The following is a 14723-nucleotide window of genomic DNA, read 5'->3' as shown; positions in this document are numbered from 1 at the left end:
TTGTCTGGTTCTTTCTGTCTTGTCTCGTCCTCGTCTCTTTGGGGTGGTCTTGTTTTGGGGGGGGGGGGGGGGGGGGGGGGGGGGGGTCTCTTCAGGTACTGTCTGTCGGGGCTCCCAGTGGACTGTCAGATGAAGAACCTGACCAACCCGGACCAGACCACACTTCTCCTGGAGGACCTGATCATCTGGACCAACTACGAGATCGAGGTGGCGGCCTACAACGGGGCAGGCCGGGGGGTCTACAGCCACAAGGTCACGGAGTGGACCCTGCAAGGAGGTGGGGGGTCTGCACACACACACACACACACACACACACACACACACACACACACACACACACACACACACACACACACGCATACAAGCATGCACACACACTTCAACACACACACAAGCATGTAAGCAAGCACTTACACACACACATGCAGTCATACACATGCTCAGACACGCACACAAACACACACACACACACACAGCTACACACACACACACAAACACACACACACACACACACACTCACACACACACACACACACACACACATGCAGACAGACACAACCATCCGCAGATACACTTACACTTACATACACACACAGACACACAGACAGGCACCCACATACTGACACACTTACACACACGCATACAGACACACACATGTTTTAAATGAGGATCAAAAGGACAGGAAATGGTCTGTCTAAACCCCTGGCCACAATTTGCATGCAAATATATTGGCAGTCGAGGAGGAGGAAGTGGGATGTCATGTGGTTGGCAGTTAGTCTTGTCTGGTGAACAGGGGTGAAAATAGAGTCTGAAATAGAGGGGATCAACCATGGCTGACTTGCTGCCAAAACATCCTAATGTTAACCCTTTTTCTCCAAGCACAACATTAAGATATATTGGATAGAATACACCAAACACTTTAAGGTTTGTCGAGGAAGATTGAGAGGCTTCTGATTGTGTCAACTTCAGGAGCATAAATAAATGAGCTACTTCATAAACTGAACTTCTTTAAATGAGTGAAGTGAGCGTCAAACCGCCCATATGTTGTGCTTCACACAGGATTCCTTTTCATGGGTTTAATTGAATAACAGTTCGGCAGGTGTTAGTTCAGAAACTAACACCAGAAGAGGTAAAAACATGTCAGGAATCCGACCTTAACACAAACAGACGTCTGTCTTCCTGCGCTCTCATAATTTAAAATCCAATCTATACATTGTCTTCATCAACGAAGCATCCTTACCACGCTGTTCCATTATTTACATTGTTTTTCATTCACCACCAATTCACCAGTTAAACTCAACACCCCTCAAATGCAGCATATACAAAATGAATACACAGCGTCAATAATATAAGCATATACAATAAGCCACCATTAACATAGGTCATGCGTATGTGTGTGTGTGTTTGTGTGTGTGTTTGTGTGTGTGTGTGTGTGTGTGTGTGTGTGTGTGTGTGTGTGTGTGTGTGTGTGTGTGTGTGTGTGTGTGTGTGTGTGTGTGTGTGTGTGTGCTTCATTACATACATATATACAAAGCAAGGCCCAGAGTTGTCCCTGGGTGTTTCCTGTGCTGTGCTGCAGAGCCATTACCTACATTAGGCTCTGCGTCCCACCTGTCTGTAGCCCCGGGCAACTCAGCCACACCGCAGCTTGACTGGCCACCTCAGTCAGAGTGAAAAGGCTTTAATGTGAATCACACCCCCTGACTGGCCCAGTGAGAAAGTGCCACCTCTTTCACTCTGAAATGTCAACCTCAAAAGATCGCTTTATATCTCTTTTCCCTTTCTCCCCCCCCTCTTCCCTTCTCTCTCTCTCTCTCTCTCTCTCTCTCTTTCTGTTTATATATCTTCCTCCCCCCCCCCATCTCTATCTCTCTCTTCCCTCGCTGTCTCTCTCTCTGTCTATGTCTCTCTCTCTCTCTCTCTCTCTCTCTCTCTCTCTCTCTCTCTCTCTCTCTCTGTCTCTCTCTCTCTCTCTCTCTCTCTCTCTCTCTCTCTCTCTCTCTCTCTCTCTCTCTCTCTCACACTCAGTGCCCACTGTGCCCCCGGGTAATGTGCATGCTGAAGCCGTCAACTCCACCACAGTGCGCTGTTCCTGGAGCGCCCCGAGCCCCCAGTTCATCAACGGAATCAACCAGGGCTACAAGGTGAGCGCCCCTCACACCCTTTCCGTCCCATAGTGCCCTCTAGTGGCCGGGAACAAACAGGCACGCAGTCGCCCGCCGCCTACACATCCTAACAAGCAGGTCTTCCATGGTCTGTCTTCCATTAACCCCTCCCCCACACGTCAAGAGTACACTAGGTTAAGCACTTTCGGTGGTTTGAGTAGCGCTGTATAAATGCAATGAATTATTATTATTGTAATAAATCACGGAATGTCCAAACAGATAGAGTTGGTTGAGTGTAAATTTACTTAGTTACACATACACACGTGTCTCTGTCGTAAAATCGTATATCTATCGTTAACAGAAATAGCTCTCTCCTGCATGTTACGTCACTGTCGTGCACGTTAAAGCAACAGCGATACTATGATAATTATTATTATTAATATTGTAAGGTGCGGCAGTAGCTCAGGTGCTAGAGCTGGTTGGCTGGTAACCACAAGGTTGCTAGTTCGATCCCCAGCTCCTCCTAGCCGAGTGTCGAGCAGTCCTTGAACAAGACCCTAACCGCTCCTGACGAGCTGGCTGTCGCCTTGCATGGCTGACTCTGCCGTCGGTGTGTGAATGTTTGCATGAATGGGTGAATGAGAGGCAATATTGCAAAGCGTTTTGGGTGGCCACTGGTTCCAATAAAGCGCTGCATAAATGCAGTCCATTTACCATTATTAACAAGGGCGTAGGAACCGGGGGGGACGGAGGGGACGTGTCCCCTCCAATATTGGAGACAGGCGCATTTGTCCCACCTAAAAATTATACCGGGGGGAGAAAAATATTTTATTTTATTTTGAAAGCGCAACACAGCGTCTTGTCACCGCTTCCTATTCTAAAAAACTGGATGATTGAGCGTGCAATTATAGAATTGATTTGATATTTATCAGTTTATTACTGCCATTCAAAATGTGTTTTCCTTTACATTTACAAATGTATCTTTTTAGTAGAATAAAATATATTTGTTAATTTTTTCAGTGTAGTTAATTTATGACATATTTCTGTTCAAACCATTAACGGATCTGTCAGGTTTCCGATATGTGTCCCCCCTAATGTTAAACTCCTTCCTACGCCCCTGATTATTATTATTATTATTAACTCTCCATTTTGACGGGGAGATGCAGTAGAAAGCAAGGGACAAATGAGAGGGAAATCCTCTGGAATAGAAGGACGCCGCACAAGGTGACAGTGCGGCCGGTTGTCTCCGCCAGCTGTTGGCGTGGGAACCGGGGCGGGTGGACGCGGTGACGGTGGTGGCGGCGCGGCCCAACTTCCAGGACAGCGTCCACGTGGGCTACGTGTCGGGCCTGAAGAAGTACACCGAGTACTACCTGTCAGTGCTGTGCTTCACCACCCCGGGGGACGGGCCTCGTAGCCCCCCGCAGCGGCTGCGAACCCACGAAGACAGTCAGTGCTGTTGTTATACATGTGTATTGTGTCATGTTGGAGGGACACTTCTGGTGGTACCACCAAGGCAGTCACTGTTACTTATATGCTGTGTATTCATTGTTATTATTATGTATCATGTTGGAGGCAAACTTCTTGTGTTATCACGAAGACAGTCAGTGTTATATATATATATGTATCCATATTTAAATATATATATATATACATTATTATTATTATTATGTATCATGATGGAGGGAAACTTCTGGTGTTATCACAAAGACAGTCAGTGTAATACATATAAAAATATATATATATATATATATATATACAGTATTGTTATTATCTATCATGTTGGGGGGAAACTTCTAGTGGTATCACAAAAACAGTCATTTATATATTTATATATGCGTAAATATCTACGTATACATTAGTATCTATCATGTTGGAGAGATACTTCTAGTGCTATCATGTAGACAGTCGTTCATATGATAATGTACCATGTAGGAGGGAAGCCTCTAGTGTTATTATGAAGACAGTCAGCGTTATATTTATTTCTATATATATATATTATTTTTATAATGTATCATATTGAAGGTCAACGTTTCATGTTGCTATGGAGACAGTCAGTGTTATTATCATATGTATGTCTATATTATTTTTACTCAGGCTAATGAAGTTACATGGGGGATGATGTGTCTGATGTAACGCATGTGCACCGTGGAAGGCTGGGACTCATTGAGCTAGCTTGTCTTTGTCCGTCCTAGTTCCTGGTGCCGTGGGACACTTGAGTTTCACCGACATCCTGGACACCTCCCTGAAGGTCAGCTGGAAAGAGCCGCAGGAGAAGAACGGCCTCCTCACAGGTAGGAACTGCCTTCAGCACCATCAGACAAACCGGCATCCATGTTGCTTTTCTTCTTGCTATTAGCATACAAGCTAGTGTGCAAAAATATTTATTTTTGGGTTTGAATGATGATTTGCAGAAGAAATGAAAATATGTTTGCCTTTGAAAAACCAATTTGTCAAACTGTGAAGAATAATGTTTCTTAGACATGTTTTTTTAAACATGGGGCTAATTGACGTCCTATCTAACACGATGCCTCTTGATAGGCTACCGCATCTCGTGGGAGGAGTTTAACCGGACCAACACCCGGGTGACCCACTACCTGCCCAACCTGACCCAGGACTACAGGGTGACTGGTCTCACGGCCCTCACCACCTACACCATCCAGGTGGCCGGGATGACCACCAAGGGCCAGGGCCAGCTCTCCTCCTCCACCATCTCGTCTGGCGTGCCTCCAGGTCTGCCTCTGTTCCTCCACGCATATCTAATGCCTCCTTCTCTGCCCTCCCCTTCCTCTCTTCCTTCCCCGGGCCCCCACGATGGGACTTAGCCAGGGGCCGCGCTACTCACGGTTCAGCGGGCTGTGTAAATGAGATCTGGGCTGAAATAATTAGACTCCTTTTTGAGGTATGCTTTATTCCTCCTGACTACACCGCCGCTAATCCGTCGACACTCCCTCTTCCTCAGAGATGCCGGGGCCTCCGACCAACATAGCCATCTCCAACATCGGCCCTCGCTCCGTCACCCTGCAGTTCAAGCCGGGCTACGACGGGAAGACCTCCATCTCCCGCTGGAAGGTGGAGGCACAGGTACTACGTCGGTTCAGTTGACTGACCAATAAGTGATACCGGACCACTGGGCACTCCCCCCACCCCTCCCCCAGACCTTTGACTCTTGGACCCTGGCCATATTGCATAATACATTTAGAACATCTTCCTGTCTATCAGGTTTTACTTTTTAACTTACTTTTATTCTATTTTTATTCTATTGTATTATATTCTTTGTCAAGCACAGAAACTACAGAGTATGCCACATGAACATTTCACTGCATATCCTCTATGTGTATGTGACAAATAAAAACCTTTGTATCTTGGATCTTGGTTTTGGTTGGAGAGCAGGCAGAGAACATGCTGGTTGTTGTTGGTGTTGGTTGGAGAGCAGGCAGAGTACATGCTGGTTGTTGTTGTTGTCTGCAGGTTGGGATCATCGGGGATAACGAGGACTGGCTGCTGGTCCACCAGCTGGTGAACGAACCGGACGCGAGGCTGATGGAGGTCATAGAGCTCAACCCCTACACCTTCTACAGGTAGACACGCGCTCACGCTGCATACGCATGCTCCCACACACACACACACATCCGCACACGCACCCACTCACACTCTATACAAACACACTAAATCCACAAATACTCACACACACACAAACACACAACCAAATATCCATCCATAACCCCCTTCTCAGCAGTGATCCATCTGATGACTCGTGACTAAAACTACGTTCCTCCCCCTCTCTCCCCCTCCTCTCCCACAGGTTCCGCATGCGCCAGGTGAACATCGTGGGCACCAGCCTGGCCAGCCAGCCCTCCAGGAAGATCCAGACGCTGCAGGCCCCTCCAGACATCTCCCCCGCCAACGTCACCCTGCGCACAGCCAGCGAGACCAGCCTGTGGCTGCGATGGGTGGTGCGTATGCCCTGGCCGTGGCACAGTCTGTTTATAGTAAAGTCGTTATTAATTTCACTGGCGACAATGCCAGCAGCGCTCATAATGGCTAAATTTAACACCGGGGAACCGATTTTTAAGTTGTTTTGTTTCCCAAATGTATTCAGGGTTGGTTAATTATCTTTTTAGAGAAAACAATGACGGTCGTGCCATGGCTCATTTAACAACGGTAGCATGCGCTGGTGGCTCGGTGCCCGGTGAGACTAGTGGCTAGTGGCTGGACAGTATCTCCGACCGTGTTTGAACTTTGCGTCGGTTCACACTGTTCAAATTGCCGGTGCCTTGCTGTGTTTTGAGGCTGTTAAGGGGCGGTATTGTTTGACTAAGAGCGGCGCTTTGAGCTGCTTTGGAAGCGGCACACTGCGTTGTGTGTTTGTGTGTTTGTGTGAAGTGGAAGGAAAACACCCATTTTGCATTCTAAGCAGCTCGCGAGTCAGATTGCTAACGTTTGCACTGCCATGTGATTTAATTTGTGTTCAAGGATTTGATCAGTTCTGTGGGCAGGCCGAGAGAAAGTGCCCCGCCAGGAAATACATTTTGCAGACATTATTCCCCCAATTTTGAAAGCGTAGTAGAGGTAGCAGGAGTTCCTAAGTTGGGGTCACTCTGTTAAAATTAGACGCACAAGGCGTCCCTCAGGGAATGAAGGATAATCCATACATCTCTTTTTCCCCCTAATGAATTCATTTATGCTTTGGATCACAAGTACTTGATCATTTGATCAGGCACTCCAGGGCTGTTCACTTTACATCGAGGAAGGCGAGGTTGAATGCAATTCATCCATATTTGTAAAATGTCCTACATTATGTAGTGCGGAGATGGATGTGGCTCATCACTATTCATCACAATCCATGTGGTTCGTTTTTGAAATCCCATCCAATACCTGGAAGCCCTAGTTGATCCAAAACATTGTGAAAACTTGTTTGTGCCGGACCCCCCCACGAGCGAACACAAAAGGCTCTCCTATAATGGACTCCTATCCCCCCCCCCCGTCTTTTCACCCACAGCCTCTGCCGGAGTGGGAGTACAACGGGAACCCGGAGCTGGTGGGCTACCGGGTGCAGTACTCACGGGCCGGCACCAAAGGGGGGGTCCTCTCACACCTTATTCTGGACCGGCTGGAGCGGGAGTTCACCATCGAGGACCTGGAGGAGTGGACCCAGTACGAGGTCAAGGTCCAGGCCGTCAACGGCATCGGCTCGGGGCCCTGGAGCCCGGTGGTCCACGGCAGGACCAGGGAGTCCGGTGAGGGCCTCATACACACTGCTTGACTGCCTGTTAGAATAAATGCACCCTGCTAAGTATCGCTCTCCCAACAGACTGACCGCTTACAGACCAGTAGGTTATAATAAATACACGCTGCTTGACTGACTGGTTCCAGACCAGTGGGTTAGAATAAATACACACTGCTTACTATTGCCCCCCCCCCCCACTGAACTGATTGCTTACAGACCAGTAGGTTATAGTTAATACACATTGCTTACTATTGGACTGACTTCTTAAAGACCAGTATGTTATAGTAAATACACACTGCCTGCTATCGCCCCCCCACTGGACTGACTAATTCACTGACTGCTTGTCCCTTATGTCTGGGTTTTCAGTTGCTTGGTCATTATGAAAGATAAGCAAAGTAGGAAATGAGCTTGGAACCAGCGGCTCCATGGCCAGACTTTGTGTCTGGGTGTGTGTATTGGCACATTTATTAAAACCGGTCGATGAATTAACAATTGACGTCTGAAAAAGTGTCAAGGCAAACACAAGCAGTCCTCTCCAATACCCACCGGTTCATGCAATAAACAGAGCATATGGAGTGCAGCCATCATGGACAGGCTGACACAATGTATCTGCAGGAGATTAAAAGAATAACGGTACCACTGTGTTTGCCTACCCCCATTCATGGATTGGATGAATTAGGGATTAATTATTCATTATTACCAGACCAGACCACACATTATCAGTCCAGTCCCATCGTAGAAAGCAGCCCAGTGTGACTCATGACTCGCACGGATACGGAGCCTCGCTCAGACCGCTGACCTTTGACCTTTGACCTTTGCCCTTTTGCCCCTTTGCGATCGCAGTGCCGTCCTGCGGTCCCACCAACGTGTCGGCCTTCGCCACCACCTCCAGCAGCATCCTGGTGCGCTGGGGAGACGTCCCGCAGCCCGACCGCAACGGACTCATCCTCGGATACAAGGTCGGCAGCCGCAGTAACCATGGCGACAAACTCCACGCCAGCTTCTCTCCGTCCAAAAGGCTTTAAAGAGGACGCGTTTTAAGAAATTGATTCAAAAATCCATTATTGCGCGTTGGTTTGCAACACCTGACAATACCAATAAACATAGAAGACGCCTATTCAGAGTGCAGACACTGGTGACAGCCTGAACAAATAAAGGAGAATTTTGTACCCGGATATTAAAGCTCGCTCCATCAAACCTCCTTGTCAAGAGACAAGACGCTCAATTCTGGGTGCGGCGAGGCGGCAGGATTGGGAAAAAGCGAAACAGACGAGAAACATCATGACGTCCCCCGTCAACGTTCTGGCAGTAATGGACCCGTGCCTTGTCCCTTCCAGGTGGTCTACAAGGAGAAGGACTCGGACCGATCCCCCAGGTCTTGGGCGGTGGAGGGCAACACCAGCCACAGCGTCCAGCTCAGCGCGCTGGGCAAGTACGTCCTCTACGAGATCCAGGTGCTGGCCTTCACGCGGATCGGGGACGGCCGCGCCAGCACCCCGTCCATCCTGGAGCGCACCCTGGACGACGGTACGAAACCAGAGCACCCCCCCATGGCCAAATCAAGAGCATGAACCCAACTCCAATCTGTCAGTGATTGAGGTTGCCTCTGAGGAGATCAGTGTACTTCCTGTGGAAAAGGAAGTTCTGTGAGGTGGCAAGAACCAAAATATAAGTCATAGCTTATTTTTCCATTTTTGCACACATTGTGTGTGATAAATCCGAGGTCAGAAGCTAGGAGTTGTTTGTGTTGATCTGATCTCCTGCGGTCTCCATGGAGACCACACTGGTATTGAGTAGTCGGTTCAGATCGGGTTCAGTGACCAAAACGAAACCGCACTGCGTAGAAAAACGAGTCAGCCCCAAATGAAAATCCGCTTCTTTTGAAGTATGCTGGCCGCTTCAGTGGCTCTTACCCTTAATCCTGAGCCTTCTGAAGTGCAAACACTCTAGATTTGGGGATCTGAGCCCGTGTTGGTTCTAATGTTTGGTTATTGTCTCTTGCATGCCACAGTGCCCGGGCCTCCCGTGGGCATTCTGTTCCCCGAGGTGCGGACCACATCTGTCAGGCTCATCTGGCAACCTCCTGCCCAGCCCAACGGCATCATACTGGGTGGGTACACTGCACACCATCCATCCTGGATCCTTTATCATTATCTCATATCAACCGCAACAATCTCATACCCGGTTGAGAAACGATCGGTGCTCCCGTCGACTGATCTTTCTGAAGATAGCTCAGCTCACACACGCAGCAGTCATCGCGCACACACACAACCATTGCATCACAGCTCCCCCGCCCCCCCTCCCCCCACCTCCCACTCGCCACAAAAAAACCTTCTCCTCATCACCTGTCACACACACACACACACACACACACACACACACACACAATCCAGTTCTTACAAAGGGGTTCAGAGTGTGATGGAAAGTGAACCTTCCCCTCCTTTTTTCGCCCGGCAGCCTATCAGATCACCTACCGGCGGAACTCGTCCAGCAGCAACGCCGCCACCGTGGACGTGCTGAGCCCCAGCGCCCGGCAGTACACGGCCAGCGGCCTGAAGCCTGAGCTGGTCTACGTCTTCCGGCTCACCGCCCAGACGCGCAAGGGCTGGGGGGAGGCGGCCGAGGCACTGGTGGTCACCACGGAGAAGAGAGGCGAGCGCTGGGGGAAACCGTTCATCGCTTTTCCTGCAATGAAGTTTCTGAATTATTAACCAGCCGCTTGGGTTTGGTGACTGACGATGTGTGTGTGTGTGTGTGTGTGTGTGTGTGTGTGTGTCTGTCTGTGTGTGTGTGTGTGCATGTATGCATGTGTGCTTGTGCCTGCGTGCGTGTGAGTGCATCTGTGTACGTGTGTGCTTGTGCGTCTGTGTGTGCGTGCGTGTGTGTGCGTGTGTGTGTGTGTTTGCGTGCGCGTCTGTGTGTGCGTGCACGCGTGATGTCCTTCAGCCCGACCGCAGCCCACCAGCCGACCCACTGTGCCACAAGAGGAAGTCCAGCCTCGCCGTGTGCTGTTGTCATGGGAACCGGGCAGCGATGGCCTTTCCCCAGTCCGCTACTACACCGTCCAGTACCGCGAGCTGCCAGACAGTAACTGGACGGTGCACTCTGCGTCAGTTAACCACGAAGCCAGCTCCTACATCGTGGACAGGTGAAACGAAAAAAAGCTGCCGAAAAACACCCGATGATAATCACCGCTCCGTTATGAATAGAACAGAACTCACAGGGAATCAGTGTTCATAAAGTTTCCCTCTTTACCGTTGTGTGCAGGCTGAAGCCCTTTACTTCATATCAGTTTCGTGTGAAAGCCACCAACGACATCGGGGACAGTGAATACAGCCCTGACAGTGAGGCTGTCACCACGCTGCAGGATGGTACGCAAACCCTTTTCCTTTCCACTGTTTATTCTTTGTTTTCTTTTGCATTACTGGAGTTCAACCATGTCGTATTAAGAATTCGACAATCCCCCCCCACCCTCCATTGTTGTATTAAGTGCCAAGCAGATGACAATGACCTTGTGCATAAACCTAGACATTTTATTTCCAAGAGCCATGTTTTCAATGCCAAGGGCTCCTGTGTGTGCGTCGGTGCCAGACTGTGTGCATGGGTGCGTGCGGGCGAGCGCGTGTGTGTGTGCCTGCGATACTGTTTGTGTCTGTCTGCATGGGCGTTTGCGTGTGTGTGTGCGTTTGTGTTTGTGTGTGTCTGCATGGGCGTTTGTGTCGCATTGCCCCAGGATTCAGGCTATTTTCGATTCAGTCCCCGTTTTGTTTGTTTGCTAAGATCATAAACCCTTCCTGTTATCGCTTGTTGGTTCTGTTTCTCTCTCTAGCCCCGGACAAAGCCCCCATGATTCTCTCTGTCACGCCACACACCACCACCTCTGTTCTGGTCCGCTGGCAGGTACGGCTTTACCCTGACTTAATAAGCGACTGTTTACTATCACCAAATCATTTGGCTTCAGTCGTTTTAACCCACAGTGTCTCACAGTGAAATCAGACACGCGATAAAACCTCAAGCAGGGAGTCTGTAAGTTCCCGAAGACGACAGGCTGGGCTGCGGACAATGGGGATCAGACCAAGTGCCTTTCGGCTGGGGCTCAGACCCCTTAGCCACCCTGTACCATCCAGCCCCGATGGATGATATGAAGGAGACCATGTTTGTTAAAACTAGAGTTGTTCCGACACCGATACCAGTATCGGAAATTCCTCAGATTCTGCCTCAAAGGCGGGTATCGGGTATCGGCGAGTACGCAAGTTTATCCTACACATTTACTACACAGGCAAAGTACATCACAAACACGGGAAGTGTTATGCTGCGTTCGTTAACGGTCGGATGTGGAAAGTCGGAATGAGAAATGCGTCATCTACTCGGTAGCTCGAAGTGCGTTCGAGCTACCGAGTCGGAAAAACATGGATGCTTCCGCTTAACTACAAGAATACAAATGTATATATACATTGCTGTCATTGTAAGAGAACCCTTCAAGAAGAACAAGTGCTATTATTAGTTACAAAGCTAGATGCTGTATCGGTATATATCCTCGGCTCTTGGCCCACACTCAAGTTAAGGAATGGGAATCGGTATCGGGAAGGAAAAAATTGTAGCAGGACATCTCTAATTAAAACCTCATCTCATCTCCTAGCCCCCTTCTGAGGACCAGATCAACGGAGTCCTGCTGGGATTCCGGGTCCGCTTCCGGGAGCTACAGTACGACCAGCTGCGGAGTTTCACCGTCCGCACCGTCAACAGTCCCAGTCTGAACTGGGCTGACATCACCGGTGAGTCGACTCCCCCACCAAACTTCTGCAGTTCTTCAGCAACAGCAACAACAGCAAGAAAGTTCCTCGATGAGTATGTGTTGTTCGTCTGCGCCTCTCCGCATGAGACGGAATCTGGGTCTGCCTCGGGCCGGCCCGGGGATCTTCTCATGTAAATGACGCAGACCGAGAATTCTAACCTTCCTATTATATTCTTCTCTCTGCATCTGTGCTGTTGTTTCCGCTTCCTTCCCGACTCTGTGATACCCCTCTCTACCCCTCTCTCCTCCTGACCCTGTGATACCCCTCTGTGATACCCCTCTCTCCTCTCCTGACCCTGTGATACCCCTCTCTCCTCTCCTGACCCTGTGATACCCCTCTGTGATATCCCTCTGTGATACCCTCTCTCCTCCTGACTCTGTGATACCCCTCTCTCCTCTTCTGACCCTGTTATACCCTTCTGTGATACCCCTCTGTGATACCCTCTCTCCTCTCCTGACCCTGTGATACCCCTCTGTGATTTCCCTCTGTGATACCCTCTCTCCTCCTGACCCTGTGATACCCCTCTCTCCTCCTCACTCTGTGATACCCCTCTGGGATAACCCTCTCTCCTCCTCTCTCTGTGATACCCCTCTGTGATACCCTCTCTCCCCCTGACCCTGTGATACCCCTCTCTCCCCCTGACCCTGTGATACCCCTCTGTTATCACCATCTCTCCCCCTGACCCTGTGATACCCTTCTCTCCCCCTGACCCTGTGATACCCCTCTGTGATACCCCCCTGTGATACCCCCCTCTCCTCCTGACCCTGTGATACCCCCCTGTGATACCCCTCTCCTCCTCACTCTGTGATACCCCTCTGTGATACCCTTCTCCTCCTGACCCTGTGATACCCTCTCTCCTCTTGACCCTGTGATACCCCTCTGTGATACCCCTCTCTCCTCCTGACCCTGTGATACCCCTCTCTCCCTGTGATACCCCCCTCTCCCCTTGACCCTGTGATACCCCTCTCTCCCCCTGACCCCGGTCTGTACCCTGGAACCCGTAGCCCCCTACAGTGTGAGGAACCTGAGCGAGTCATCCTTGACGCAGTACGAGCTGGATCGTAAGTTCCCCAGATCCCGGCCACCTGTCTGTAATCCCCCCGTCCTCATTCTCATTCATCCGGCCTCCTGTTCCATCGCCTCTTTGTTTCGTCTTCTTGCAAATTGATCCTGAATGATTTCAACCATGTGGGGTAAATTCCTCCCGTTAACACTCCCAGACTCGTGATGTGTGTTTGTGTGTGTGCGTGTGTGTGTGTGTGTGTGTTGGTGTGTATGTGTGTGTTTTTGTTTGTTTGTGTTTGTCTGTGTGTGTCTGTGTGTATATGTATGCGTGTTGGTTTGATAGTGGGTATGTGTGTGCATGTGTGTGTGTGGTGTATGTTTGTGTCTGTGTGTCTCTGTTTGTTTGTTGGCTTGTGTGTGTGTCGGTATGTCTGAGTTAATCTCTTTCTAAGACACTCTCTGTCAAACCCGGCTCCCCTGCCTGCTTTCATTTTTTCTTTCTCTTTTTAATCACTGACAAATCTCAAGTCCCACACACCAACCGCTCCGTCTCTTAGGCAACCCTGCATTCTAATTGCGTCCCTCCCCTCTTTGTGTGCAGATCATAACGCCGTCTTGCCATTGGCATCTCTGCGTGTTGTGTTGTGTTATGTGTGTGTCTCTCTATTTCTCTCTCTCTCTCTCTCTCGCTCGCTCGCTCGCTCTCTCTCTCTCTCTCTCTCTCTCTCTCTCTCTCTCTCTCTCTCTCTCTCTCTCTCTCTCTCTCTCTCTCTCTCTCTCCCACTCCCTCTCCCTCTCTCCCTGGACTGATTATCCCATCTTTTCTGTTTGTGTTTTCTATAAGTGTCTTATAAAATCGCTGTGCTCTGTGCTCCCTCTCACTCTTACTCTCTCTCTCTCTCTCTCTCTCTCTCTCTCTCTCTCCCCATGTCTCTCTATCTCTCCGCTCCCTGTAGATCTGAGTAAACACAAGCGCTACGAGATCCGTCTGAGTGTGTATAACGCGGTGGGGGAGGGTCCGAGCAGCGCTCCCCATGAGGTGTTTGTGGGGAGGCAGGTGAGTGGCACTCTAAATGCCAGGGACGGGGGCGTGCGTGTTTAATGCCGGCACTGCGCTGTGAGCAGCATGGCCTTTAGGTTTAGCCGACGTCCACTATGTCCGCTGCAGCCGTCATTAAAATGAAATAAAATGCATTTCGAGACATTTACGTTTTTCATTTTATTTTCACTTGTAGTCCCCACGGCCCCGCCCCAAAATGTGGTCATCCAATCGTCGACGGCGACACAGCTGGATGTCACATGGGACCACCCTCCTCTGGACGCCAGAACGGAGACATCCAGGGTTACAAGGTACTGATGGACCTCCACGTCAACACTGCCAACCCCCCGGTCCCTTAGATTCCTCCACCCTTTGTAGGCTCCTCTCCTTATATCCTCTCCTTAGATCCACCATCCTTCGTCAGGTCCTCTCCTTCTATCCTCTCCTTAGTTCCTCCACCCTTCGATGGTTCCTCTCCTTAGATCCGCCAAACTGCGTAGGCTCCTTTCCTTAGGTCCTTCACCCTATATCAGGTCCTCTCCTTAGAT

General features: G+C 49.8%; 1 protein-coding gene across 1 annotated transcript; it reads left to right on the top strand.

The window, feature by feature from the left end:
- Positions 1 to 95: 95 nt before the first annotated feature.
- LOC307091564 (protein sidekick-2-like) lies at positions 96 to 14486 on the top strand (the record flags this gene model as incomplete). The annotated part of the gene is given in 21 exon segments (XM_079759199.1): positions 96 to 277; positions 2029 to 2144; positions 3359 to 3554; positions 4301 to 4399; positions 4647 to 4838; positions 5068 to 5189; positions 5577 to 5686; positions 5911 to 6061; positions 7108 to 7345; positions 8179 to 8294; positions 8673 to 8862; positions 9347 to 9445; positions 9793 to 9987; positions 10282 to 10483; positions 10603 to 10706; positions 11165 to 11235; positions 11975 to 12110; positions 13136 to 13192; positions 14093 to 14197; positions 14372 to 14455; positions 14458 to 14486. Coding segments are annotated over 21 exon segments (2794 nt in total), but the record flags the coding sequence as incomplete, so codon positions are not given.
- Positions 14487 to 14723: the final 237 nt, after the last annotated feature.

Source organism: Pollachius pollachius (genome assembly GCF_949987615.1).
Source record: "Pollachius pollachius genome assembly, contig: scaffold_497, whole genome shotgun sequence".
NCBI classification, from domain to species: domain Eukaryota; kingdom Metazoa; phylum Chordata; class Actinopteri; order Gadiformes; family Gadidae; genus Pollachius; species Pollachius pollachius.
Note: the sequence above shows the minus strand (reverse complement) of the source record. Positions and strands in the feature narration are given on the sequence as shown.